The following is a 24,232-nucleotide window of genomic DNA, read 5'->3' on the forward strand; positions in this document are numbered from 1 at the left end:
GGGCGGATGGGGGAATATTTGCACCGAGGAGAAACCTACCTACCGTCTCGAGTGCGGTGATGCGTATGCGGGCAGCGGTGAGCGGGTTATGGTATGCCTTGTCGGTGATGCCTCAGGCAACTACCTACCTAGAGGCGGGAATGCCTCCATAGGTACCTCTACGTACGTGGTAGGTACATCTACGGAGTGCTACGGAGGTTAGATACAGGCAGGTCACCTGCTTAGGGGTTTGTGTAAATAGGTAGGTACCTAGAAAAGCGCGGTCGCCTTTTATACCTACCTCTTGTGCACTTGTGCCCATTTATACCCATTCATACGACGTCGAATCTACGAGGCAGGACCTATGAGTAGGTACCTACATAGGTAGTAGACATTCTTCAACCCTCATCTCGCCATCCGCCTCTTCCATTAGTTTAGCCGAGGCGGGCTAACTAAGCCTACTTGACCTCGCTATGAACAACACCACGGAACCTCTAACCGCCACCACTCCCATTGGCCCCCCCTCACTCCTCGTCCTCCCGCACGATATCCTGCTGAGCCTCCCCTCCTACCTCGGCGACATCGAGGACCTCGTCAACCTCTCCTCGACCTGCCGCGCTCTGCACGCGTGCGTGGAGCGCATCTTGCCCAACACCCTCTTGCGCCTCGCCGTCCGGAGCCGGGCCCTTTTCCAGCCGTGGCCCTACCTTCTCGTCTGCGCCACCGCGCGTGAGCTCGGCAGCTGGGCCCGCGCCTCGGACGCCAACGAGGCCGAGCTCGCGAGCGGCTTGTACCGCCGCGGTATCCATCACCTGCTGGGCCTCGCCCTGCGGCACTGCGGTCTCACGCTCGCTCGCATCCGCCGGCTGCACCGCCTGCGTTACACCCTGATCAGCCCCGTCGTTGACCTCGTCGATCGCTGCGTTGGCTACCAGTGGGGTAGCAACCCGGACTTCTGGGACAGCGGCATCGACGACGCCTACGCCATCTTGGCGGATGCGTCTGACACCTTCTTCCAGCTGGCCATCTATGGGGAGCTGTTCGGACCCGAGTTCGACCTGCTCCTCCCCTCCTCCGTCTCCCTTACCGAGCCGCGGAGCCCTCCGGCTAAGAAGCTCAGGGTGGACACGCGCCTGGAATTCGTAAAATACTGTGTTCCTGACTTTGCCACCCAGTGCTACGACTCCGCGTCTAATATCACCCTCCCCGATGGTACGCTGGACCCGCGGCGCGCTGTGATCAATTACCCAGACGGGCCGTACCCGCAGGATCAGCCCCCAGACAAAAACAACAACTTGGCACTGGCATGGCTGTTAAAGAGCAAGCGGTGGAGGCCCGTGTGGAGACGTGCACGCGAGGTCGCCGGCGCCGCGCCTGACTTCGTCTCACCGACGACGCCACTGAGATTGCGTCTTGGGACCGGTGACTGGCGCCAGAATCTGCTCGAAATGGTGATGCAGTGCCAGGGCCTCGATGGCCTCGGCATGGCGTTTCTCGGCAAGGACGCAGCCGAGGCCGAGTACGAGGGCGAGGAGGACGAGGGGAACGGCGATGACGGCGATAACGAAGAAGAAGAAGACAACGACGACGACGATGATGAAGGTGAAGATAATGATGACGAGATCAACGACAACCAAAACGAAGGCCAGGGGTTAGAGGTACATGAACAGCATAGACCCTTCGCACCAACATGGACGAGTGTAGGCAGAGAGATGGAGGCGGAAGTGGACAGCTGGAAGCCCCAGATCCGCGAGTGGCGCGACAGGATCGCACTCCTGGAGCAGGAGCCCCCGACTACCCGCGTTGGGCTGTGGAATACACACGACTACCCCGACCTCTTTATGGACCTATGCATTTGCTCGAGCGGATTTGTCGTCGGCACCTAGGGTCTAATTCGTTTTTTTTTGGGGGGGGGGGAGGGAATCGGCGAGTAAGTGGTCTATTATGCGGCGGAAAAGTGTGCCATCTGTCACGGGACCACGGGCCACACCTACCTCGGGCTACGTTAACTACACTAAAAAAACAGCAAAACTTACTACTTTTAATCACGAATAACCGTACGAATATATACTCTTAAACCTTGAAGGTTATATCGTCTGAATCGTCTTTTTAAGCTCCTTAAATAGATAGAGCTTTTCTTAAATATAATAGCTTATAATAAATATAGGTTCATATTGTAGTGATGCGGTGGGACTAGGCCACGTAGCCTTTTGGATGTGTATTTATATGGGTCTCGTACTCATATTTTCATCGATTAGATTAAAACCTGTAGTTATCAGAATCTATAGCCATTCACTCGTTTCTTGCCATGCCTTTCTTAGCCTTTATCGCCATCTCCATTCTAGTCTTTCTCAGCCGCCGTTTCAGCTGGCCGATCAACTGATTACAGCTGTTTGAAGCTGTGATCTAGTTCGATCGGTACTTGGCCAGCTGTTGGCAGTTGGGTAGTCCTTGTACGGGTCTCCATCACAGCGTGCCCACGCTGCTCCTGTTCAATATTTGTATAGTTATCCGTGACTAAAAGTGGTTAAGTTTTATTGTTTTTTGGTGTGGTAAAGGTGGCCCGAGGTAGGTGTAGCCCGTAGTCCCGTAACAGATGGTGTATGGGCAGATGAGAAAAAGAAGAAGCAAAAGGGGGGAAAGGTGAGCGCCGTCTCGAGAGTCCGAACCCCGTGGATAGGCACCCGGGGCCGCAGCTACTCGGGCGGCGCGAGGCCCCGGCCCTACCTTCTCGGGATGCAGCCGACCCGCCTGCCCGCTCGCCCCTGCGTGCGGCGTCGATGGTTCGAGATGTCGAGTTGGGGCCGTCGGGCGGAATTAGGCTCTCGGGCACGCGTAAGAACAAGGGTAGGAGAGGCCGCCGATGGTCGATACCATGCCACGTACAGCGGCTGGCAACGAGGGCAGCTCGTACTCACTGGAGGGGCGTGGGCCGTATCCGGAGGTCCCGGGAAGGCATCGTAACAAGTTGTTCGCCGGAGGAGGGGGTAGCTCCCCTCCCTATCCGGCCCAGAGTAGAGTCGGGTTGTGCTGCATCCCAAGAAACCTCGAACGAGCCCGCGGCCTCTTCTGTCAATGGCGCAAGTCTCTCCTCTAGCTAGACTCTACTTATAACTTATCTCTCCTCGCAACCCCTTTTTGTTAGTACGAGCACCATGCGCATCGGGATGAAATCTAAATTTGTCACGACCTCTCGACTGTGTGGGCGAATTCGTATAAAAAAGTTTTTGGTTTATTTATTTATTTATTTTTTTTTCTTTTCGCGTGCCTATTTCCGTTACCGTCTATCTGAGGGTATGCTATATTCAATATGTCTTGAGCACCCTAAGGACATAAAGGAAAAAAACCTCACCGTCTGCCGACCTGCCCGTAACCGTCGATTTGGTGGGCGTTTTATCCATGGAAGTAACCTTTACCCTCCCCTCGGCCCGTGTCTTTTCTGGATATCAAGGCTCCCGTCCACGTAATAGATGCTAGTATATATGCCACGAGACTCTTTTGTTTCCCCAATGGTGCTCGCCGCTCTCTCTCTCTCTCTCCATCGGACAAACGCAAGGAAAGTGAATCCAGGACTAAACCCCAGCCAGATGACCCCCACTCGTCCCGCCCACGGTATCGTTAGGAAATATACCATGCTTGATAGGATGATGGGATAGCCAAATGCCACACGCCCAGCGCTGTACAATGTTAGGATCATCCCTACTCCCGAACCTCGCCCATACGCAGCCTGCCCGAGCCCCCCAGCCCCTGAGATGGATTCTCTTAGCGCAGATATGCGATTTAAAAAGTCGGTATTGCATCGTTCGAGTGGCCCGTCGATGAGCCGGGCCGACCATCCTTGCAGAGGATTGGCATCCGTAAGATAGGAATTTCCGGGCTACTGATAACGTCACTAGACACTTCCCAACAGAAGTTTCTTGAGCTTGTGAAACGCGCGACCGGGTAAAGTCCCACAGGTAGGCAAGAAAACGGCTTGTTCTCTCTTGGTGGAAATCTTCGAATCTCGGAGGTATTATCCACATCAGGATGTAACCAGGCCCGGCCATGTCCAACGTGCCGCCAGAGATCTCAAAGAAGAGGTTCGGATCGGTGGGCACAAATGTCCCCAGCTCGCGCGGCTATGTTATATCCAAGAAGCGGATAACCGCCGCTAGATCGGAAGCGAGCAGAGGGCTCCAGCTCAACCTCCTTTCCTCTCCGAATCATTCTTGGGCAACTGCTCGCTCTGCGGATAGACCTCACTCCGGGGCTTTACTTCGCTGCCTTTCTTCCTGCCTCGAGTCATCTTTTGCCACCCAGCACCAGGATTATCACTCTCACTTTTGACGCCTCTCGTGTGTCCGTTTTCTTTCAACAACCCATTCACCCTCGGATTGGAGAGTATCGGGGCATCGAACCTAGACGGGGAGCCGTCAATCGGCAATTTTTGCTTGTTCTTGCTTGGTTCTACATGAAAATCGGGCGGGCAATGCCCCTCGGTGGTCGAAGGGGTCGGTACCTGGCTGAAAGGTAAATCTAACCTCATCGTAAAATTCGGAGAAGGGCTATGGGCCTCGTAGACTGGCGAGAGGTGCGAATATTCGTTTGCCTGCATGCGATTCTCCGTCGCAAGATCCAGCTGTGCAATTAGAGCGTTCGGTGGTGTCCGATGCGGGAATCGTTGAAGGGAGCCGGACGAAATTCCTGCAGTAACACCGTTGCTGTCGAGTCCAGTCGGCCCTGGAGGCATATTCGCGATTGTGAACTGATTGATGGCCGAACTCACGGTCATGGCATCATGAGGGAATTGTGACGCCGGCAATTGATTACTTATCAGCGATGAGGGGTTGGACGAGCCATTCACGACGACTGGTCGGTCCGATGTAGGGGAATTCCCCTTCCAGGGGGTGGGGTTCTGGCTGGACGGCGTTTCTGCCGTCGAACTGCCGGATTCTGAACGTTGACTGATGTGAAGTGGGTTATCGTAGTTAGCGTACTGGGACGGGAACTCGCTTTGCGACGGTTGTCGAGGTGAGTTTCCGACGACCGGCTTAGACATGGAACCGTTAACGACCAATGGCGCTGTTTCGCGTACCTGCGAGCTTGTAGAATGCGTATTTCTCCCTGTAGAGTAGACTTTATTCCCCAACGGCGATGGAGAGCGGGAACTATGCTTGATTCTGTCGAGTATCGACTGGGGGATCTGATCTGACGATAGGCGACCTCTACTGCTCTGATTGGACGATGCCTGGGGCCCAATGTCGCCAAACGCGGGCATGCTGCTGTTTGGACCGTTCGCTCGTCGCGGGGGGCTCGACGGATCCGCGTAGTAGCTATAACCCTTCTCTTCCTCCGGTGGAGTATTCGTTGCTGACCCATCCGGGTCATTCTCGTGCCCTTCATCTGGGATGAAGCTGGGAATAGGAATTCCGTTGACATGCCGTGCAGGGATGTTGGCGGCCCCATTTGACATCGGGTTCCCGTTAGCCAAGCCCTGAGTGCCGGGGATGCCGGCAGCGGTTCGCGATGCCGGCTGAGACTGCGATCTCAGAGAGCTTCCGGATAAGGGGTGGTTGGCATCACCCGCCGCTGCGGATCGGTGAGGACTTCGCCGAAATTCGGCGCCGTGATTGCTCGACGGCGAGGACGGATACGCGGTAAAACCGTGTTGTGCGTAGAACGCCTGCGTGGGGAGAGGTATTGGGTAATAAAATATCTCCGGCCGCATTTCGGGACGTAAGGGGGCACTTAAAGGAGGGGTGTCGAACGAATTGGTCCTGGAACGCTCGGTCGACGATGACTGCGTCTGCGCCGCATTGCTCTGGATCCTCTGCGCTTGTTGTATAGCGAACGCGTGTGATTGGGTGTACTGTATGAATCGGAGGTTATTCTCCTGCAACTGCAAAGCAGAAAGTGTCTGCGCCAACACTTCCGGCGATGTCTGCATATACAGCGCAGCGGCATCTTGAGGCGCCATGGCTATGGGGTATGCGGCCTGAATGAACATCGGGCTTCCGGCGTTGTTCTCGTAAGGCACACTTGACGATGCCCTGCGACTGTTATTGTTACCGTTATTTCGGTGCTGGCCCTGCTGTCTGTTTCCTCCCCGAAAGGCCCCATTTCGGCCCCCTCGGTTGGCTTGTTGAGAGGCACTCCGTAAAAGTATGGGACGCGGTGTTTTGGGCTTCTGAAATATCCTCTCTTCCTCCTTCGGATAAATATATTGCTCACAGCACTCGTCAAGTTTGCCTTCCGCGATAAGCCTAAAAGCACGTCGCAGCTCGATGTGAAGGCCCCGAAATGCGGTATCGTCAGCTGTATTGCCTAGGTTGCGGGAAGTGTTAAATGGCTCCTCCACACAAAGCTGGTTGTTCAAGGCAAAATGCCACTTCTTCTCCTTCTTACTAACGATCTTTCCCAGGCGCACCGACAGCACATTCGCGTCGTAGTCGAACTCGTGCGCGTAGAATCGGAAGAATTGGAACAATAACTCGCCCAGCGTGGACTTGTTTTTATTGCCAAACCCTTGCAGCTTCTCCACGTCATCCGAAAAAGACGCTATCTCGCCATCTTTCCTGGGAAGTTTCTGGTGAGGTCGCTGATGGAGCGCCGGTAAGATAGGAGGATGACGCAGTTGCAGAAATGCGATAATCATACATATCCACGTGTACGAGCTCAGCGTCCCGCCGAATGCTATTATCGTCAGCAATGCTGATGCGCGCAAGTCGCGAGGGGTCTTTACATACCAGCGTCGTTGACGATTCTCCGCCGGGTCCAATACTTTATAATCATAGCCAGAGGTCGCACACGCTCATCGATCTGGACATATGTCTTGATCATGCGGGTGTTCTCCAAAGCCAACGTATTGTTCACATTCATGTCGCAGGCAAGCTCGAGCTCGGGGTCCCATATCTTGACGATCGGTACCTTCGCCGAGGATACGCAGACAACCTTTTCCATTCCGTCTAGTAGATTTGTAAGCAAGGGAACGTAAAAGCCGGGGTATTCTTCCTCACGTTCGACCAGCAGCTTCGCAAGCTTGCAGACGCCTTCAAGCTCTTTCCACGGGGTCACGATGCAGATATCGACTAGAGAAAGGTTAGCCCAGCGAATACGCATCTCCTAGTGAGGCATCACGAACCGTCCGAGTCGTCCGAGCACAGCAGGTTTCCCGAGGAGCCAAAAAGATGCACGCGAATGTCGTGGCCCGGCCAAGCATCGTTCAGAAGTTTCTCCAGCTTCTGAACGAGCTTCTGCCGCTTCTCCTCCACCTGCTCCGTCGGTTGTAACCGGCCGTAGAGCTCGCGCATGTCGGCGGTGAGCTTTCGCTCATCGTCCTCAGAAAGCTTGCTCTTAATAGTCTGCAAATCCGTCTTCTCAAGCCGGTCACTTCCTATACTATACGGCACTCTTCGGCGAGAATGCTCGAGGCCCGTCTCATACTTGCAGCCGCCGTGCCGCGGAGGGAGGGAGCGAAGCGAGGGCACGGCGCCGTTAGTTTCGGAATACGCGGATCGGGGTGAGTGGGATTGGTTCGCGTTGGGCGAGTGATCCCTCGACTCGAAGGAGAATTTTCGGGCATGCTGTTGAGGGGTTGAAGGCACGGAACTTGAATGCGGAGGCAAGTTCGAAGGCGATGTCGACGGCTTCGGCCTCTGGGGGAGAGGATGGGACAGATCCGGCTTCTTGGGCGGCATTTTAGATGGGGTGTCCTTGCCGGTTATAAGCGCGCGATCGGCTTTATTGGTATGTTGGTTTCCTCTAGTAGCATGGCAATTCTGGGAGCTTTGCCTAGCGCGAGGATCCTTGGTCGACACTTTGGATGAGGAACGAGACCTAGGCCCGACGTGGACGTTCTGGGCCGACAGCAACGGCGGCAACGGAGGAGTCTGGAGACCGCCGCCTCGACCCGGCGCGATGAGCTTGTTGTACTGCAGAAGTTGTGCCTGATAGAGCGAGGACTGCTGCGGGAATAAGATTGGGATCCAGTCAACTTGAGGGGCAGCCAGATACTGAGAGACGAGATGCGGCTCTGGCTGGGTTTGTGACAACGGGTTGCTGAGTCTAGGGACTGACGGGCTCGAGGTCGACCGGGTCCAAAGAGGTTGAGATGGATAATTATGTTTGGAGTCTGCCGTTATAGGCCGGCCGTCCATTAAAGATGGGCCCCGCACAATAACCGGAGGAACTTAACAGAGACTGGTTAAAACGAGTGGTTCGTGACGCGACGCCAAAATAAACGGGATTGTGCTTCTGTCCGATCTCGTCCGGGCCCTCCCACAACAGCGAATTGCTGGTAGCGAGTAACAACAGACGAAAACAAGGTGTCGCAAGAAGGGGGGGGGGGCTGTCGGGTCCGCGATAGGAGTGGCAGAAGGGGGCAGAGACGGATGGGCTATTCGGAAGGTCGAATATAACGAGGATCGACGAGGCCGAGGCAGATGGAGCAAGTGCTGACTGATCGAGTCGGGTTGACTTGATGGTTCGATAGTCGGCTGGCTGATGCGCACTCTCTGTCTCTCTCGAGCGGAAGGAGGCCGGAAGGCCAGAGTCTGCTACGGATATAGAATTGTATGGAATGTCTTTGGTGCCCAGAGGCAGAGAGATCGGGAGAGAGGGGAGTGGCGGTAATGCGGAGGAGGGATGAGGAGGCAATTCTTAGCAGAGGTCGAGAAACATCAACGGGTCGATTTTCGAATGCATTCGAACGAACCAGGAATCATTTACGGTCGGTCGGTAGGTCGGGCACACCCAGAGAAAGAAGGGACAAGAGTCAATTGAGGGAACGATCGAAATAAGCAACACACACGAATCGACGTGCGGGTATAAAGGGGGGTATCGCAAGAGAGGAATAAAAGAACTCAGAACCGCTAGACACAAGGTACGTCTGGAGACGCAGGCAGCACACAATAGCTGTCGTTGTTGCTGCCGCTGACAGTGCTGTTGCTGCTGCTGCTGCTGCTTCTGGTACCGTTTCTCCTGCTTCTGTTAGGCTCCGCTTTCGACTTCTAAAGGCGGAGTGGACGGTGGAGAGGAATGGAAGTCGTGAAAAAAAAAAGGGCGTCGTAAATCAGAAAGGCAGAACAGTGAAGAGAGAGGGAGAGCGGCAGAGACAGAAGAAGGGGTAGGGAGGTTAGGTTGGGAGGTAACAATTCCAACAAGGTATGGGGGTATGTAGGCTAAGGTAGGAGGCGGAAGAGGAGGAGCAGAAGGAGGGTAAAGAAGGTGGGTGAGGACTTCAGGAGGAGGATAGGTAAGTTAGAAGTACAGGTGCCTTCGGTTGTGGTGGGTTGGGCGGTGGTAAGGCAATGAAGGTACCTACGGCAAAGAGGCAGGCCAGCCACCACCTAGGTTAGGTAGGTGAGGAGCAGCGGCAGGTAGGGGAAGTACTCATAATCAGGTAGGTTGGCTGAGGGTGATTGAGGTTGCGACCGATCTAAGTACAGGTACTAGTTCGTTCAATCATCCAATGCGACCAGACGGTTCAGCAGGCCGGCCATGTGCCATGTGCGTAAGGTACAGGTGACATACACAGGTACATGAGCAGAAGTGTAAGGTAGGCACACTACATACCTATGTACCTAAGTACATACATCGGGTAGGCTAAGTAGGTACCCCCTCATCCAGATGTGCACCTATACGCTTTTGCAAATACCTGTCTACTTAGGTACCTACCTAGGTACCTACCTTTCAGGTATTCCCTGGTGTATTTCACATGTGTACCTATGTACCTACATAATATGAAGCCAGTTAGGGCAAGGGCGGGAGCCCATCAGAGGCAAGGCCCGAACGAAACGAACCTACATGTACATCTGCGCGTTAGGTTAGGCAATCTGTACATATGTATCCTGTACTTAAGTCACCCTCAACCAGTGCCGATTTATATATCTTCTCCTGTCATCTGCAACATGAACCTGTCCGTCCTGTCTCCGGTTCAGAGGAGGTATGTCTGTATTTCGTCAGTTTAACAGCCCTCTCAGTACCTCAGGTACCTGTAGGTGCCTCTCTTCGTTACATTCCATGCCTGCCTGGTTCATATAGATCTCCAGGGTACCTCCTTAAACGCTTCAAAGTAGTGTTCATTTATACGAGGCCTGCCTACAGGTGTACCTTGTAAATTTACACCTAAGGACCTCAGCTATACGAAGGGTCCCTTTGGTTAGGTACCTACCTCTTACCTAAAGTTATCAAACTTATGAGTGCCTCTTTGAAGACCCTTTCGGACACCCTAGGCCTGTGTGTAATACAGATGCAATAGCAATAAGCGCTACCTGCGATAGACGACCCGCTACCTGTTGGAAGATGAGGAGATATCTACATGTGCCTTAAGTACTTAGGCGTGTATACCTGTGTGCATGTACCTGGAGAAAAGGTAGGAGGCAGGCATTGTCTGTGATGGCTTACTTCGAGAGCGTCGAGATCGGGAGCATCCTGTGTGGGCTGGGACGCACCCAACTACGAACTGCGTATAAGAATAAGCCCACTCCGCTGCTTCTCATTGGGATGAGGTAGAATCATCGCGTCACCAATACCTACGTCGATGATTCAACTCAGGTTCGCCCACCGCAACTCAAGACTATCCGGATATCGTCTACCCCGGGTACGGAGTCCATCCGGTACCCGTCTAAGACAAATTCAAAAGAACCCTAGGTAGGTGGGGGGGACCTGAGGCCACGCACTCTGCAAAGGCCAGCATCCATACATTGTCCGCACAATGACCAGGTTCAATAATCTGCGAGTATCTCTACCTGTATTACGTGTATATGAAGGTGAACCACGATGCCGTAGAGAACACGCTGGGCAAGATGCCAGGTAAATACACGTGACATAGGATTGCCTTGAGTCCTAGAGGCTACCCACCTCCTGTAGGTACCTAAAGTAGGAGGTACTTCTTACCTCTGGTTCGTGTAGTGTGCGTACACTTGTGTACCAGATGTACCCAGTGTAGGCATGTACCTGGGTACCTACACTTCGCGTGGTGCCGTGTCCAATGTCGGAGTCATGGTCTCCTTCCATCCCTCTTTTCCACTTTCAAGGCAAGGTACCTGGTTCTTCAGGGGTACCTCCCTCATATAGAAAGCAGGTACCAGACAACCCCCGACCTGCAGGTAATATCCAATTTCCCAACGTCGCTTTGGCTCCTCCCGTGTCGGCATCGAGCGGTTTTGGGGCGGCGATTTCTCTGGGACTTCCCCAGATAGCATCGCCCTCCTCCTGATCGAGGATGCGTGCCAACATCGTACCTAAGATTGCAACATCATCCATCTACATCCTACGACATTCCAAAAAGGTACACCGGCACCTACAGCATTGTTACCTCCTTCTTCGTTTCCCTCTTTGCACATATTCTAAGCGCCTTTACTGAGTACTCACCGTCGTGATCCCGTCGTGCGTAATCCTTGTTCCTCATGAAATCACCCTGTTGCCAATGCGCCTCATTGGTTGGGGGGGACGGCTCGGGCTCGGCGAGATCACCACCCTCGCGGCCGTCTCGTCTTGTCGACATGCTGACGTGGAGATTCCCACAGCCGAGGCGTTCCTGTCGATCGGCTGAGGCGTCAACATCTATCGACAGAGTCGACTTACTCGGCTTCCCGAATCCGTGGTGAAGTTTCCCCGTATGCGGCCGCGCCCGAGATGCTGGGATGTTGTCGTCGACGCAATGGAGGCGCACGCTCTGTCGTGAAGGTCGTTGGGGTCTCTTCCCAGGACTCTCTACCAGCAGCGACAGGACCGGTGTGACAAGTACGAGGGACGCAACCGGATCCAGTCAGCCCGCCCGCCTGTCAGCGGCTCCTCTGTCGAGCAATGGCGTCTGGACTCCCATCACCTGCGGATTTATGCACCCCTGTCCTTGCCCGTCTTTCGGTCCCCTCCAGAAGCCTCCAGGCAACTCCGTCACCCGTCCGATCCATCGTCGATATCGGGCTCTGCCCTCCCACGTACAAAAACCCGTCGAGTTTCGGGGAGCACGACATTCTATACTTAGCCCTTTGACGTCATGTGTCAGTGCCTACCAATAGTTCGGGAGATCCCCCTCTTGGCCCCCTCCAACGAAGCTAACCCGGCTCGCCGGAATCTACGAGGTGTCTGTCTGTAACACCGGCGCTGGACGGGCTCCGTTCTTCAGCAAGCCTTCGCAACGGAGATCCTGTACGGGTACGCTTCGTGGGCTGGTAGAGATTTGGGGGCATTAGCCACATCCTACCTACCTTCGTTCTATCAATCAATTCACGACAGCCCCGCCGGCTTCTCCCTTCGCTAGCAAGTTCCTGCCACTTAGACGATGTTACTGTGCTGCCGTCGTTGGTGCACGCATCGGAGGCCTTTTTTTTTTTTTTCAACTTTCAAAATGGCCAATGTGTGTAGTATTGAAAATGAGAGCGAGCCCCGTTACGTGATAGTGTCACCCTCGTCTACCACACCGAAGTCGCAAGGGCTAGATGGCCGGTTTGGACAGATGAATATTACGACTCGGTCACCGGCTCCGCACGGGAGCTGATCGTATTTCACTCTTCAGTCTCTTCAGCATATAGATCAGGTTGTGGCGGCAATATGGGAACAACCATGATAGCTGCGCTCCGTCGCCGCTATTAGGTGTCCCCTCCGATGGCATTGGAGGTTAGACCAATAGAAGTTCCAGCCAACAACGGGATATCTAGTACGATTGACGGGTTGGGCCTATCCAGCTGGCTAGGTGCCTACCGACCTGCCCATCGTGACTCTGTTCGTCAGCCAGCCAATCTGACATAAGTCGTTCCAACTGACATCAGTTCACTAGCGTGGCGTAGGTATGTCATCTACCTGGGCATTCAACTAGGTAGGTATCTGAAGGGCATCCCATCGGGGCAGCTGCATCGGCCGGTCAGTCGGTCTGGGCACTACTCACGAAAGCTCCAGCTTAAGATCCTACCTAGATCGCGAACCCCTGGTTGCACCCAGGCTAGGTGATGGGGCAACCTACATATATTACTTACATACATCCGTATGTCTGTCCGTACCTGGCTTTCCTATGTAGGTATAATAATAGCCAGCCGCACACATGCCTACCCACATAGGTAACCCGCCTATACGTGTATGTATGTATATGTGTGCGCGTATGGGGACTTAAGTACATAGTGGGCATACCCTGCCCTGCCCTACAGACCACCACTCTACATGCGGATCCGGGAATGGCTGGCTAAGCGGTCTAGACTTGGAGAGAGAACTAGTCCCCGTCGGCACTGTTCGGGTGATGCAACGAGCCAGCAGCTTGTCCCCGAGAACGCTACTCTCTGCTCGTGTGTTGTTGCATCTACCTATACGAAGTTATTATCCTTTCAGAGCCCTCGGGGAGAAGGGGGGGGGGGCCGGAGGCGATCCGACTCAGGAGCCGAGACAGCAAAGTGCGAGTCTTCTCCAGGTTGAAAAATAGCATCTCTTTCGTCTCGACTCTGGAACACGCACATGCATAGGTACTCTGTATATTAGCTGCACCTTCGGACGGGGAGGCTCCGTCGACGACCTAGACGTGGGACGGTACCGTACTGCCTCTTCCGTCCACCAAGCCTATCCCGCGCGCGGCGACAATCTCATCAGCAAGATTCAGCCCTAACCCCTTCCCCTCCACGCAGGTATACATATACCTGCGTATATACATAGGTGGGTATACCTAGAGGATGTACGTAGCCACGCATAATGGATGCTTACATCTTGCCTCTTACCTTGTACATTGCCTAAGGTGGCCTCGAACATTCGTGCACATATTCGATGGCACATGTCTTAGTACCTAGTACGTATATTATGTATGTATGTATACATACCTATAGATGAACGAGGAACGTCTCCGTGCTTCGCCAACAAATACGTAGGAAGAAGAAGAAACGCTTGAACGAGTTTGGCACTGGAGATTGCTGATTCCTTTCGGTGCAAGTCATGGCCGCGGAGACGGAAGAGGACAAGAAGCGACAAGAGAAAACCACCCCCTTTCCGACGTACGCCACATTGCGCTCAGGTTTGCGGTTCGGTCGCGCGTGGGTTGATCAGAGCGCCTAAGACCGGCGACCAGCCGGGAACCTCGATCCAGCGACCTACGCAAATGTTACCTACGCAGGTAGGTCGGTTGTTGTCCACACAGGCCTTGCCGACAGAGACCTACCTACCTACCCACCTACCCAATAGAGTAGGGATCGTGGCCTCTCACGTCATGTGCTAGGTATGTCCACCTCGCACGTACCCATTCGGGTCTCAACTCACAACGCGCGCGGGGGCGTCTTGGTAGCCTAACTGGCGCGGCGGCGCGGCGGAGGAGGAGCAGACGCGATATACGAGAGCGAGCGAGCGAGCGAGCGAGACAAGGCGCTGCCGGGGGGAAGGGGGGGTAGGGGGGTATCGGCCATACCGCCGCACCGGCACGTAGCACAGGGAGAGGCGCATGTATGTCTCTGTGCACGCACGCACGCACACGCACATACGGCGAGAGAGGTAGGACGGACGGTGCCGCTCTGCGCCAACGCAGGTTGCGCCCGCGTATGCCGACACGACATCATGTAGACGTCTACCTGGCGGGGGGCAGGCAGACGAGGCAGACCGGGCTAGCCTTCTCGCGTTCGGCGCTGACCCACAGCCACGTGGACTACCAGAAGTAGGAAAGAGAAAGAAAGGGAAAAAAAAGGAAGCGGGCGGGAGGAGGAGGAAAGGAAAAGACAGAACGGCTGACCGGAATAGAAAAGAAAAAAGTAGTAGAGGGAATCCGGTGGTTCGTAGGGCGTGCCTATAGAGTGGGAGATTAGTTGGCACCTAACCTACCTCTTTTCTTCGCCACGCCGGCTCAGTTCGACGGCCTCTAGGTAGTCCTGGACTAGGCCTCTCAATTTCTCCAAGGCGGTCGTAGCACCGCCAGCTAGCCAGGTAGGCACCTAAGGTAGGAGGTAGCTAGCGGATCACCGAAAGGGAGGGTTTACCGAAATGTGGGGTTCGAGTGAACGGCCGGCCGGCTTCGGTTCCAAGACCTTGTCTATGTACATATGCGTGTATCCGTCCGTCTTGTCCATTTCCCTTGTCACCTCGGCCCCCTCTCCCCCCCTTTTTCCCCTTCGAATAGGAAAGGAAGAGGAAGAAGTGGTAGTATTAGAAGGTCTTGTAGTGGCAGAAGGAGGAGGAAAACTGGCCGGGGGGGGGGGGGGGGGGGGAGGGATGGCGGTGGAATTTGTAATGCTTTCTTAATTGGACTCGTACTACATATATGCATCCTATCATATATATTAAGAGGTAATTAACCCAGCTATCGGTAGGGATCACTTCCTCGTTCTGAGGTAGGTACCTGGGTAAGTAGGAGGTAGACTTACCAACATCTACGGACGACGACGACGACGAAGAAGATTCGAATATTCGACGGGCCAACGCGGCGTGTACCGCACACACGCACGTACATGTATGTGTGCATGGGCGGGCATATGCAGGTAGATGCCAATATCGGAGAGGAAGTCAGGAATATTGTACGGACGAAGAGGAGAAAGCAGGGCCAAGGAGCGAGACGAAAAGGGGTCCAGTTCGCCCCCATGTCCCCCCCCCCCCCGGCGGCGCTTGGCGGAGACCGCCGTACGGTACGGCGCCAGATGCTACGCCCCACGCCATGTAATTGTACACAACCTACACGTAAGTCGCTGTAGGCGTGGGTAGTAGGTAGTAGGTACCTGACAGGTCCTCGGGTTTGGGTTAGGTTAGGTGGTACCTGATGTAGGTATTAGCTAAGGTTAGGTACCTACCTAAGGTAATGAACGCACACCCATTTGTTACCTATCATACGTCTGTTGCCCACCGCCCAGCAGGTACCATCACCTACACGTAGGCTCCCCTCGACGGATGTATCTGGATACTTGATGTACCGAGGCGAGTAGAGGAGTGGCCGACAGAAATGTACGTGTACTTACCTACCTCCTAAAGCAGGCCAGGAGACGGGGTGCGTGGCGGGTAAGTGCATACCTACGTGCATACCCATGTAGGCGGTATCTTACGTAGGAGGTACCTATGTACACACGTCCGTAATAGTAAGTCTGTACGTACCCAGCCCCGGCCCGACGAAGGATCCTCCCATCCCATCCACCATCACCAACCAGCCCGGCCCATGCTAAACTGCTACCTGTTTGATCTTGGGGGCTACGTCCGCCTTACCGTGCGCGCATGCGTGTGCTCAGCGATCGACGGATCAGCCTCGCGACGCTTCTTGGGGGGGATCTTTTTTTTCTCCCCCGGTCTGCTTTCGGACCTATCTTTTTCCTCTCTACCCGCACCTCGCTGCAAGGCGGACGGATCTGCGTCGCTACGAAACCCGCCCCATCACGGGCGGGCGGCCGGGTAGGGGGGGGGAAAGGAGGGTTAGTCCGATGCGCGTGTCAGGGGAGGGTGAACGAGGAGGCGCGCCGAGGGGGCCAAGTTCGTGTTGAGACGACCCCTGTGTCAAGGAGGGAGCTCCTTCAGCCTTGCCCGCGTGCGGCGCCGCTAGGGAAAGGGGTATTTTCTTTCGAGCTCTTGGGTCTTGGAGCGAGCGAGAGAGAGGGGGGGAGGGGGCATGTTGGAAGCAGAGGGGGGCGAAGGAGACCGATGTTTCACCTCGGCCCTCTTGTTCCGTCAAGGTCGCTATCGCGGTGGATATATCATCTCGGCGACTTTCATCCAGGGTCTTGTCTTTCTTGACCTTTCTTTTTTTCCCTTTCTCCCCCCTCTGCTCCTCTTCCTAGATACCCTACTAATTCCGAGACCGTGATTTGTTTGCCGCCCCATATTCCCATTCCGAGCATCGGCGTTGACTCGTCGGTATTTACTTCTCCGTGACTATTATTGCTGGTGCCGTTATTATTCTAGTGTTATAGGTCCCTGGCTATTCGTTCCGGGAGTAGACAAAGCGAGAGAGAGGCAATTCCTAGAGAAGACCTAGGAGAAAGCGTGCCCCGACATGTTCTCCAACTTTACGACGAAGCTGGCGCTGAAGAAGGCGGGGCTACCAAGCGACGCCCTCGACTTCGCCTCGACCTCCAAGTCTAGCAGCAAATCCAGCACGAATGGCTCCTTACCGGGCCTCGACGAGCTCCAGGGTTCCAATTCGTCGTCTGGTGGCTGGCCCGCGTGGACGTACAAGAAGAATCTGCCGCTGACGGCGCAGGCCTGGCTGTCGCCCGCCCCAGCCGCCGTCGCCGTCGCCGCCGAGTGTCCTAAGCCTGGCGATTTGGCGCCGCTCGACCGAGACCGCCAGCTCTCCTTCGGCGGCGGCGTGCCCGTCATCGTGCTTTTTCTGCGATGCGTCGGATGTGCTTGTAAGCCCAGTCCCGCTCCGCCATCTATGCCTTTCCCCCACGCATCCACACATGCCATAACCACCAAGCAAAACAGAAAGCTAACTCGAGGGGGACGCAATAGTCGCGCAAAAGTCCTTCCTCGCGCTTCGGGCGCTCGCTACCAAGAACCAGGGCCGCCTGCGCTGCATCGCGGTGTCGCACTCGTCGCGCGAGGCGACGCAGCGGTGGGTCGACCTGCTAGGGGGCGCGTGGGCGGTAGAGATAGTCATCGACGAGGACCGCGCCGTGTACGCGGCCTGGGGGCTCGGGCTCGGCAGCCTCTGGCACGTGCTCAACCCAACGACGCAGATCCAGGCGTGGAGGGAGAAGGGCTGGCTCGGCGTGCGCGTCGCCGACTCGCTGCAGCGCACGGGGGCGCTCAAGAAGCCGCCCCCGCCGACGACGGCGAAGGGAAAGGCGGGTGCGGGAGGAGCGGCGGCGGCAGAAGGAGGAGGAGACGCGACGGAGAACGCCCCATTGACCGTCCTCGGGAACAAGTGGCAGCAAGCCGGGCTGTTCGCCGTCGATGGCCGCGGCACCGTCATCTGGGCCGCCAAGGCGCTGCGCGCTGACGACGTCATGGACCTCGACGCAGCAGCGGCGGCACTCGGGTTCTAAACGCGATGAACGGGTGTTCTCGACGGGTTTAGAATAGTGTATATATGGAACGCAACATAGCATAGCGTTGGGTATAATGAAAAAACAGACGCTTTTCCGATTAACCGTATATATGCATACGCGGGTGCGTATTCTCCCATCGCCGGAGGCCCCGGCTGGCGAAGACGATAGCTCAAATCGTCATGGAATACTGGGTGGAATGGCCGAGGGAAGCTGTGAGGCTAAGCGCCAGCGGCTGTGGCAGTTTATGGCATAGCTCGTTCCGTCTGAGGACGAGTTGGCCGAGTTTCGTTCTCATACAAGCGAGGATGGTATCGTCGTGCCTTATTAGTACTCAGATATGCGCCTCCAGGACTCGACCACAAGACGGGCATCCTTTCTTCAAGTCCCTCCGTCGTAGCGCGAGCCAGGCCGGAGCAAACCTAGATACTCGGAGCCAGGCCCGATAGGCATAGTCGCTGGCGGCCGACGTGATGGCGTGAGCGAAGCTCGAGTACCGGGCTGCCGCCGTCGCAGGTCTTCTTCGGCCCCCTAGCTCACCTTCCCCACGAATCCGGCTCGCCGTCGCCTCGTGATCAATGAGCGTGGCGGGCGTGTCGGCCGGCCCCCGGAGTCGAGGTAGGTCAAGCCGGCGAATGGCGGTAAGGGAAAGGGAAAGGGGGGGGGGGCTCTAGGGGAGAGGGCGAGGAAGACGGGCAGAGTGGGAAGGGCATCGCAGCCTGGTTTTGGTCTTGTCCCCTTTTCTTCGTATCCTCGCCGCGGTGCAGCTCTCGTCCTGCTGGTTTGTCGTGGTTCCGCCCGTCTCTAACATGCCTTCCCTTCTCTTCCCTTCTCTTCCTGGCGCAATTCCTCTCGTATCCCGCTTGTCCCACCCAGTCCACCTTCACAACGCTTTTAGTAGTAGGGTGCAAGGGTATTGTAGATACATTTGTAGCGTCGCACCTCCTAGGGAGGCCCCAGCGAAATAGCGTAGTATCGATTTAGTCCGGTTTAATTCGGTTCGGCTTATGCGGGCGAGTATTCCAAAGAGAAACAGAGCCTTGCTACTGTTAGCAAAGTCTTGAGTATGTTTCCAAGTAACTGGAGTGACCCTCTGGATCGCTGGATGTAGTCATGTTTGCTGCTCCCACCATCACCGGAAACATTACTACCATCATCACAGTACCACCACTACCGTCTACACGGAAGGGGGACTAAACCGAGTATCACCTAAGGGGTCTTCCAGAGAAAAGAATTTTTTTTAAAAGGTTAGAAGGTATCGTGTCCAGGCGATCTTATCCATTTTTTACCAGTTGATGCCAGAGGGTAAAGGAAAAAGGACTGTACCAAACTCCCTGATGCGGACAGTAACCGGACAGACACCCCTACACAAGTGACTCTCTCCAGATTCCATCCGTCCCTCCGACCCCCCTGCCATCCTTTCTTCCAGCCAGCCTGCCCGCCTTCGTACCAACCTGGGCAAATAAATCCTTCCTTCCCTTTCCCGCCCGTTATCCCTATGTCCCCAGGATGCCTTACATAGCGTGAATATTCCGCAAAGGGAACGGAAAAAAAAAACACCACCGCGGTCTACACAAATAAATACGGACATACACCCTTGCTCGAACCATTACCAAAGACACCCCCGTACGCGGAACCGGATAGAAAAAAAGAAAAAATAATAATCCGACGACGGTACAACAACATCAACCAGCCACCAACACCCCTTCGCTGTAGTATTTATCGTCTCCGCGAGAATTAAATCGGACACAACTCCGTTTCGTGGGTACCCTGAGCCGCCGAGACCGAATGAACACAACCGCGGATTCACAAATTTATGCCCTGAAAGCCTTGATCCTTTCCCGTCCTCGTTCCGTAGAATTTCCGATCCGCTCCTTTTTTTTTCTCTCCAGATGTGCTGTACCGAGGAATACCTTCGCAGGTATCAACAGGGGAAACGAAACGTCTTATATATCGTTCTTGTGCGCGAGGTTCGTCATGTCTTCGACAAATCGAGAGGCATCGGGCCCGAAAAAAGCAGGAGAAAAGCAGACAACTCCGAACAGAACATGTTTTCCACCCTGTTTTCCCTATTCTTTGTTACCGTGTCGTCAATGGCCTGAACACCCATGCTGATGCTTGGATATACGTTTCCCTCACCCTAAGAAACCAACCGACCTGAACACCGAATTTTTGCTGAAGATTCTAATTGTGGTTGCTGCGGCTGCAGCCGTGCCGAGGTTTAGGAGAGCGTTCCTAACCCGCTGGGATTGTTGTGGCGCTGCTGTCTTAACCCCAAACGCTCGCTTGAACTCCTAAACTGGACTTGTTACCCCAAACAGCGGAGCGGTTGCCCCAGCCGTTGTAGCCGTCCGCAGCAGCGCTGGGTGGGTTGGAGGGGGCGCCTGAGCCTGAGATGCCCTGGCCGCTATCATCGTTGGCGCTCGAGGCAGAGAAGCCGTGACTGAGTGGCGAAGGCAGCGGCGTGGTAGAACGCTTGTTCAGCGCGGGATTGGACGCCTGCGAGGCAGCCGACGGCCGGGTGCCGATGGGGGCTACCGTGGTACCGGTCTGGGCCCCCTTAGTCGACCCGCCAGCTCGAGGAGGGGACACGCCAGTCGGGGAGGAGCTGCTCGTGCGGCTAGCCTGCTGACCGACCGTAGCGTCAAAAATGCCCATGTTGGTAGGCGGGTTTGACTGAGGGCTGGCGTTGCTGTTGGCGCGGGAGAGGACCTGAGCCTCGCCGGACTGCGTGGGAGTCTCCGAGGCGTTACCTGTGGCTGCCCGTCCATAGTCGTAAGCCAGAGGCGAAGGGCCACGATGACCCGACGTCGTAGTTGGCAAACCCGGTGCCCCTGGTCGACCAGCAGACTCGTCAGAGAAGCTGGCATCGCCGTACAAGGCGCTACGCTGGCGGGCGATCAACTCTCGGCGGTCATCTTCGGACATGTTACCGGGGCTGAGAGCGCGCTCGGGTTTGCCGCTGTAGGATATATCAGCCAGGACATCTGAGGCGCCTAGTTAGCAAATATTCGCGAAACTTTGACGAAGGACGATATGTCGTGATGATGTTTACAAGGATCAAAAAGAGGCATGGTAAGAACATCGCATGTGAAGCTTGGGGAGGGGCATAGAGACATGCCGACTCCGCCGAATGAATTTTCTTTTCTTGATTTGCGATGCATGTCTTGTGCTACACAGAAGAGGGCGGCCTACTTCGGTTGTATTGCTGCTCTTGATGATAGTTGCGCAGTTCTCGCTCCCGCTGAGCCGCCATCCTCCGCTTGGCCTGCATCATCTGCTCCGCCTCGTTGGAACCGCGCGAAGATTGGTGTCGTTGCGCGGCATAGAAGTTCTGCAGGTTAGGGCCGGGGTGACCGGCGCGCGGGTCGCCAAACTCCACGGAATGGGGACGCGGTCCTGAGTGAACAGAGGGGACACGGCCATCTGTATACCGATTAATATCATCTCCTGAGCGGGAAGCTCCTCCAATCCCCGAGACACGTTCAGACGTGCCCAGCGTCATTTCAGAGCTGTGGCTGGGTTAAACTCACGCCGCCCTCCTGTTGGGCCGAACATCTTTCCACTCTTCACCAGGTTATCAACCGCCCTATCAACCTCTGGATGCCCGTCATGTTAGTGCCAGAACATAGGGTGATATACGACCATCGCACATAGATCGCGTCGTCAGGCGCCGTCTCCGTTCCACCGATATGCCGATGATATAAACCTCCAGATAGATAAGACGGTCTCGTTCGTGCGACCTATCGTAAAACATACGAATCCCACTCTCCCCAGTCACGGATTTACGTACCCTCGAATTGGTAGGCAAAGGCAATCGAATCCTCTCGGGGGATGGCGGAGCTGGCACCTAAAACAGTAGCGTATTAGCTGACATACTCTCCAAGGAGCCCGGAGCGTCGACAGCAATAGACTAACCGGATCGCGCGGGGGGAGGCGGAGGTGTTTGATGATCCCATGTCGACTGGGCCGGTCCGGCGCCGGACCACTGCGGTTCTCCGTAGTACTGTGACATATTCTTGAACGGTTGCCAATCCTTTCTGATCTCAGCACTAGCACTCCCTACTGTCTCGGTTTATTCGAAGGAACGACCACACGTCGCCGAAGTTTCCTCTATATGTGCAATATTAGTCTATCGTCGTTCTTCAGCGGTGAGGGGAGTGCGAGTAGTACACAAAGCAGAGGGTAGTGGAGGAGTGAGAAAACAATGGCGGCGCCGAAAATGCTTGATGGCTTGTCTATCGAGACGAGGAGGCGACGATGAAAGCTCGAGGCAGCGGGGGGCCACGAGGCGCAGATAGAAGGAAACCAGGAGCAGCTGAGAAGAAAAAAAAGAGATGCCGCCCTAGTTGGTACTGTCGCTCTGTCCACATCTCGCTCCAAGCGCGCGTCGACGTAGTGGCATCACCCCAATTTACCACGCTAGAAGGGACGGGAGGAGTAAGACAGAAGGGGAAATGGTGAGAAGTATAAAAGAAGCCGAAATAGAAATACAATAAAACAAGTCCAAAGTACAGACTATCTCGCTTTGCGACTTACCAAGAATCTTCAGCCTCGATTAATTTGAGCGGCTCCAGTTGGGTTTAGCGACGGGGTCTTCGCCCGGTTATGCCTCAGAGGGAGATGGAAAAAGTAAGGAAAACCGTAGGGGCGAAGAAAAAAAAAGAAAAGACTGCACGACACACAACTAACTGGGCAGCTCTCACACGCGCGACGGGGGGGGGGGAGAGAGAGACCGGGCGTGTGTGGGTGGGAGAGAAAAAATAAAATAAAAGGGAGGCGGCAACGGCAGCGGGAAATAGCTGGCCTTCCAGCAATTAATAGGAGTAATAAGAGAAATTATCGGAGGGGACAAGTGTGTAGTTGATCAACGGGAGACCGGGTCAGGATGGGGGGAGATGGGGGGAGGGGTGGTTGAAGGAGTAGGAGGAGGAACCTCGGAGGATGATGATGGACGAGAGAGTGTGGTGTGTGTTGTGAGAGACTAGAGGAGGGAAGGGTTGAGGAGGTACGTAACCAGAGGTATGGGCACATGTACATCTGTATCTGAGCGAAGGGCAAAGGTACTTGCTTTGTGTGCGGTCAGCACGTTACCCAGCCGGTAGCAGGTAACCGTAGCAGGTAGCAGGTTACCCAGCAGAGCTACGGTGGTGTACATGGCTGGCCATGTACAGGCTGCTACTGCGAAGTTGGTGTACCTTCATGTAAGGATGGATGGACCTCAGGGAAGTGCATACAGGTAGGTTGTACCTAAGTCAGGTTGTTAGAGGCATGTACCTCCCCACCAGCCCGATGCGGGCGAGGTACCTCGAAGGCGGTAGGTGTGTGTGGTAGAAATGCGCTGTTGTCATAAAGGGTACTTGCCAAGTAAGAGACGCCACCTAATTCAGGTACCGCTACATGGCCTTGTACACTCGACTCGGCTGTTCTTTTGGCGGACAAGCGCGCCGCTCCATACCACATTACAGGTACTAACACCTTAAGTACGTCTCGGTGGAAAGTGATCGTGCGACTGAAAAGATTGCCGTCCGGTGTTGTTATGTAACCTGCAACCTACAACCGGTCTCCCATATATCTGTATACCTTAGGTACCTACCTCCTAGGTATGTATATGTACCTACCTACATAGGTGCCTACCTCCGAGAAGACTCCGCGTTAGGCCGGCCGCGGTACCTGTGTCTAATATAGGCGAGTACCTACCTAGAGGTACCTAGCTAATATAGGAGGTACCTCTCGTAGAGAGTGGTTATATGTGTGTGTACGCATATATATATATATATATAGAGAGAGAGAGAGAGAGAGAGCCTCACATCAGGTCTCTAGTTCATTTGCTTCGACGTTCGGTGCACACATCTGTATGTATAGGTGGTAGAACGTATTTGTACATTCGTACCTCCGCAAACCCTCGTTAGTCCCGTCGGTGTGGTCCCCGGGCTCCCTGCACTTATGTAGTCCTTGATAGAGATGGAGATGAAGGTGGGGATGTGGACTGACAACGACGATGATTTTTTTTTGATGGGGACGCAGATTAGGTAGTATTTCTCCCCGAACGGTCATGGTCGGCTGGCAGAGACTCCCCATGCTCACGGGATATCTGCGTACACACCGTACGTACCTGTAGTATCTGCATTATAGTAGGTACCTCCTAGAGCGCGTGCATACATACAGGAAAGGGGGACGACGGATGGGGTGAGTAAGACGGTTGCTGCATGTAGGCTGCCAGGATAGGGGAACTCATTCTTCGTTCTATTATTTCTTCTTGGAACCCCTCGAACGGGTTCCAGCACCAAATAGGCAAGGTCCAGTTACCTGGGTGTCCCCCGATAACCTGCTTGTGGGGAAAG

General features: G+C 54.9%; 4 protein-coding genes across 4 annotated transcripts; 2 read left to right on the forward strand and 2 right to left on the reverse strand.

Moving 5' to 3' along the window:
• The first annotated feature begins 85 nt into the window (after positions 1-85).
• GGS23DRAFT_548567 (uncharacterized protein) lies at positions 86-1,893 on the forward strand. Its single transcript, XM_051515154.1, has one exon. The coding sequence runs from the start codon at positions 453-455 to the stop codon at positions 1,863-1,865; it is 1,413 nt and encodes a 470-aa protein (XP_051376194.1). The 5' UTR covers positions 86-452; the 3' UTR covers positions 1,866-1,893.
• A 2,266-nt stretch (positions 1,894-4,159) lies between these two features.
• GGS23DRAFT_592797 (uncharacterized protein) lies at positions 4,160-8,114 on the reverse strand (the record flags this gene model as incomplete). The annotated part of the gene is made up of 4 exons (XM_051517936.1): positions 4,160-6,651; positions 6,705-6,923; positions 6,975-7,046; positions 7,100-8,114. 4 exons carry the CDS (start codon positions 8,112-8,114, stop codon positions 4,160-4,162), a joined length of 3,798 nt encoding a protein of 1,265 aa, XP_051376195.1.
• Positions 8,115-16,762: 8,648 nt separating this feature from the next.
• Positions 16,763-17,979, forward strand: GGS23DRAFT_179893 (uncharacterized protein). Its single transcript, XM_051511629.1, has 2 exons — positions 16,763-17,249; positions 17,353-17,979. Exons 1-2 carry the CDS (start codon positions 16,892-16,894, stop codon positions 17,886-17,888), a joined length of 894 nt encoding a protein of 297 aa, XP_051376196.1. The 5' UTR covers positions 16,763-16,891; the 3' UTR covers positions 17,889-17,979.
• A 2,100-nt stretch (positions 17,980-20,079) lies between these two features.
• Positions 20,080-21,533, reverse strand: GGS23DRAFT_179779 (uncharacterized protein). Its single transcript, XM_051511628.1, has 2 exons — positions 21,084-21,533; positions 20,080-20,875 (listed from the first exon to the last, which is right to left on the reverse strand). Exons 1-2 carry the CDS (start codon positions 21,391-21,393, stop codon positions 20,157-20,159), a joined length of 1,029 nt encoding a protein of 342 aa, XP_051376197.1. The 5' UTR covers positions 21,394-21,533; the 3' UTR covers positions 20,080-20,156.
• Positions 21,534-24,232: the final 2,699 nt, after the last annotated feature.

This window comes from Durotheca rogersii (assembly GCF_024521655.1).
Source record: "Durotheca rogersii strain YMJ 92031201 chromosome Unknown GGS23scaffold_2, whole genome shotgun sequence".
Lineage (NCBI taxonomy): Eukaryota > Fungi > Ascomycota > Sordariomycetes > Xylariales > Xylariaceae > Durotheca > Durotheca rogersii.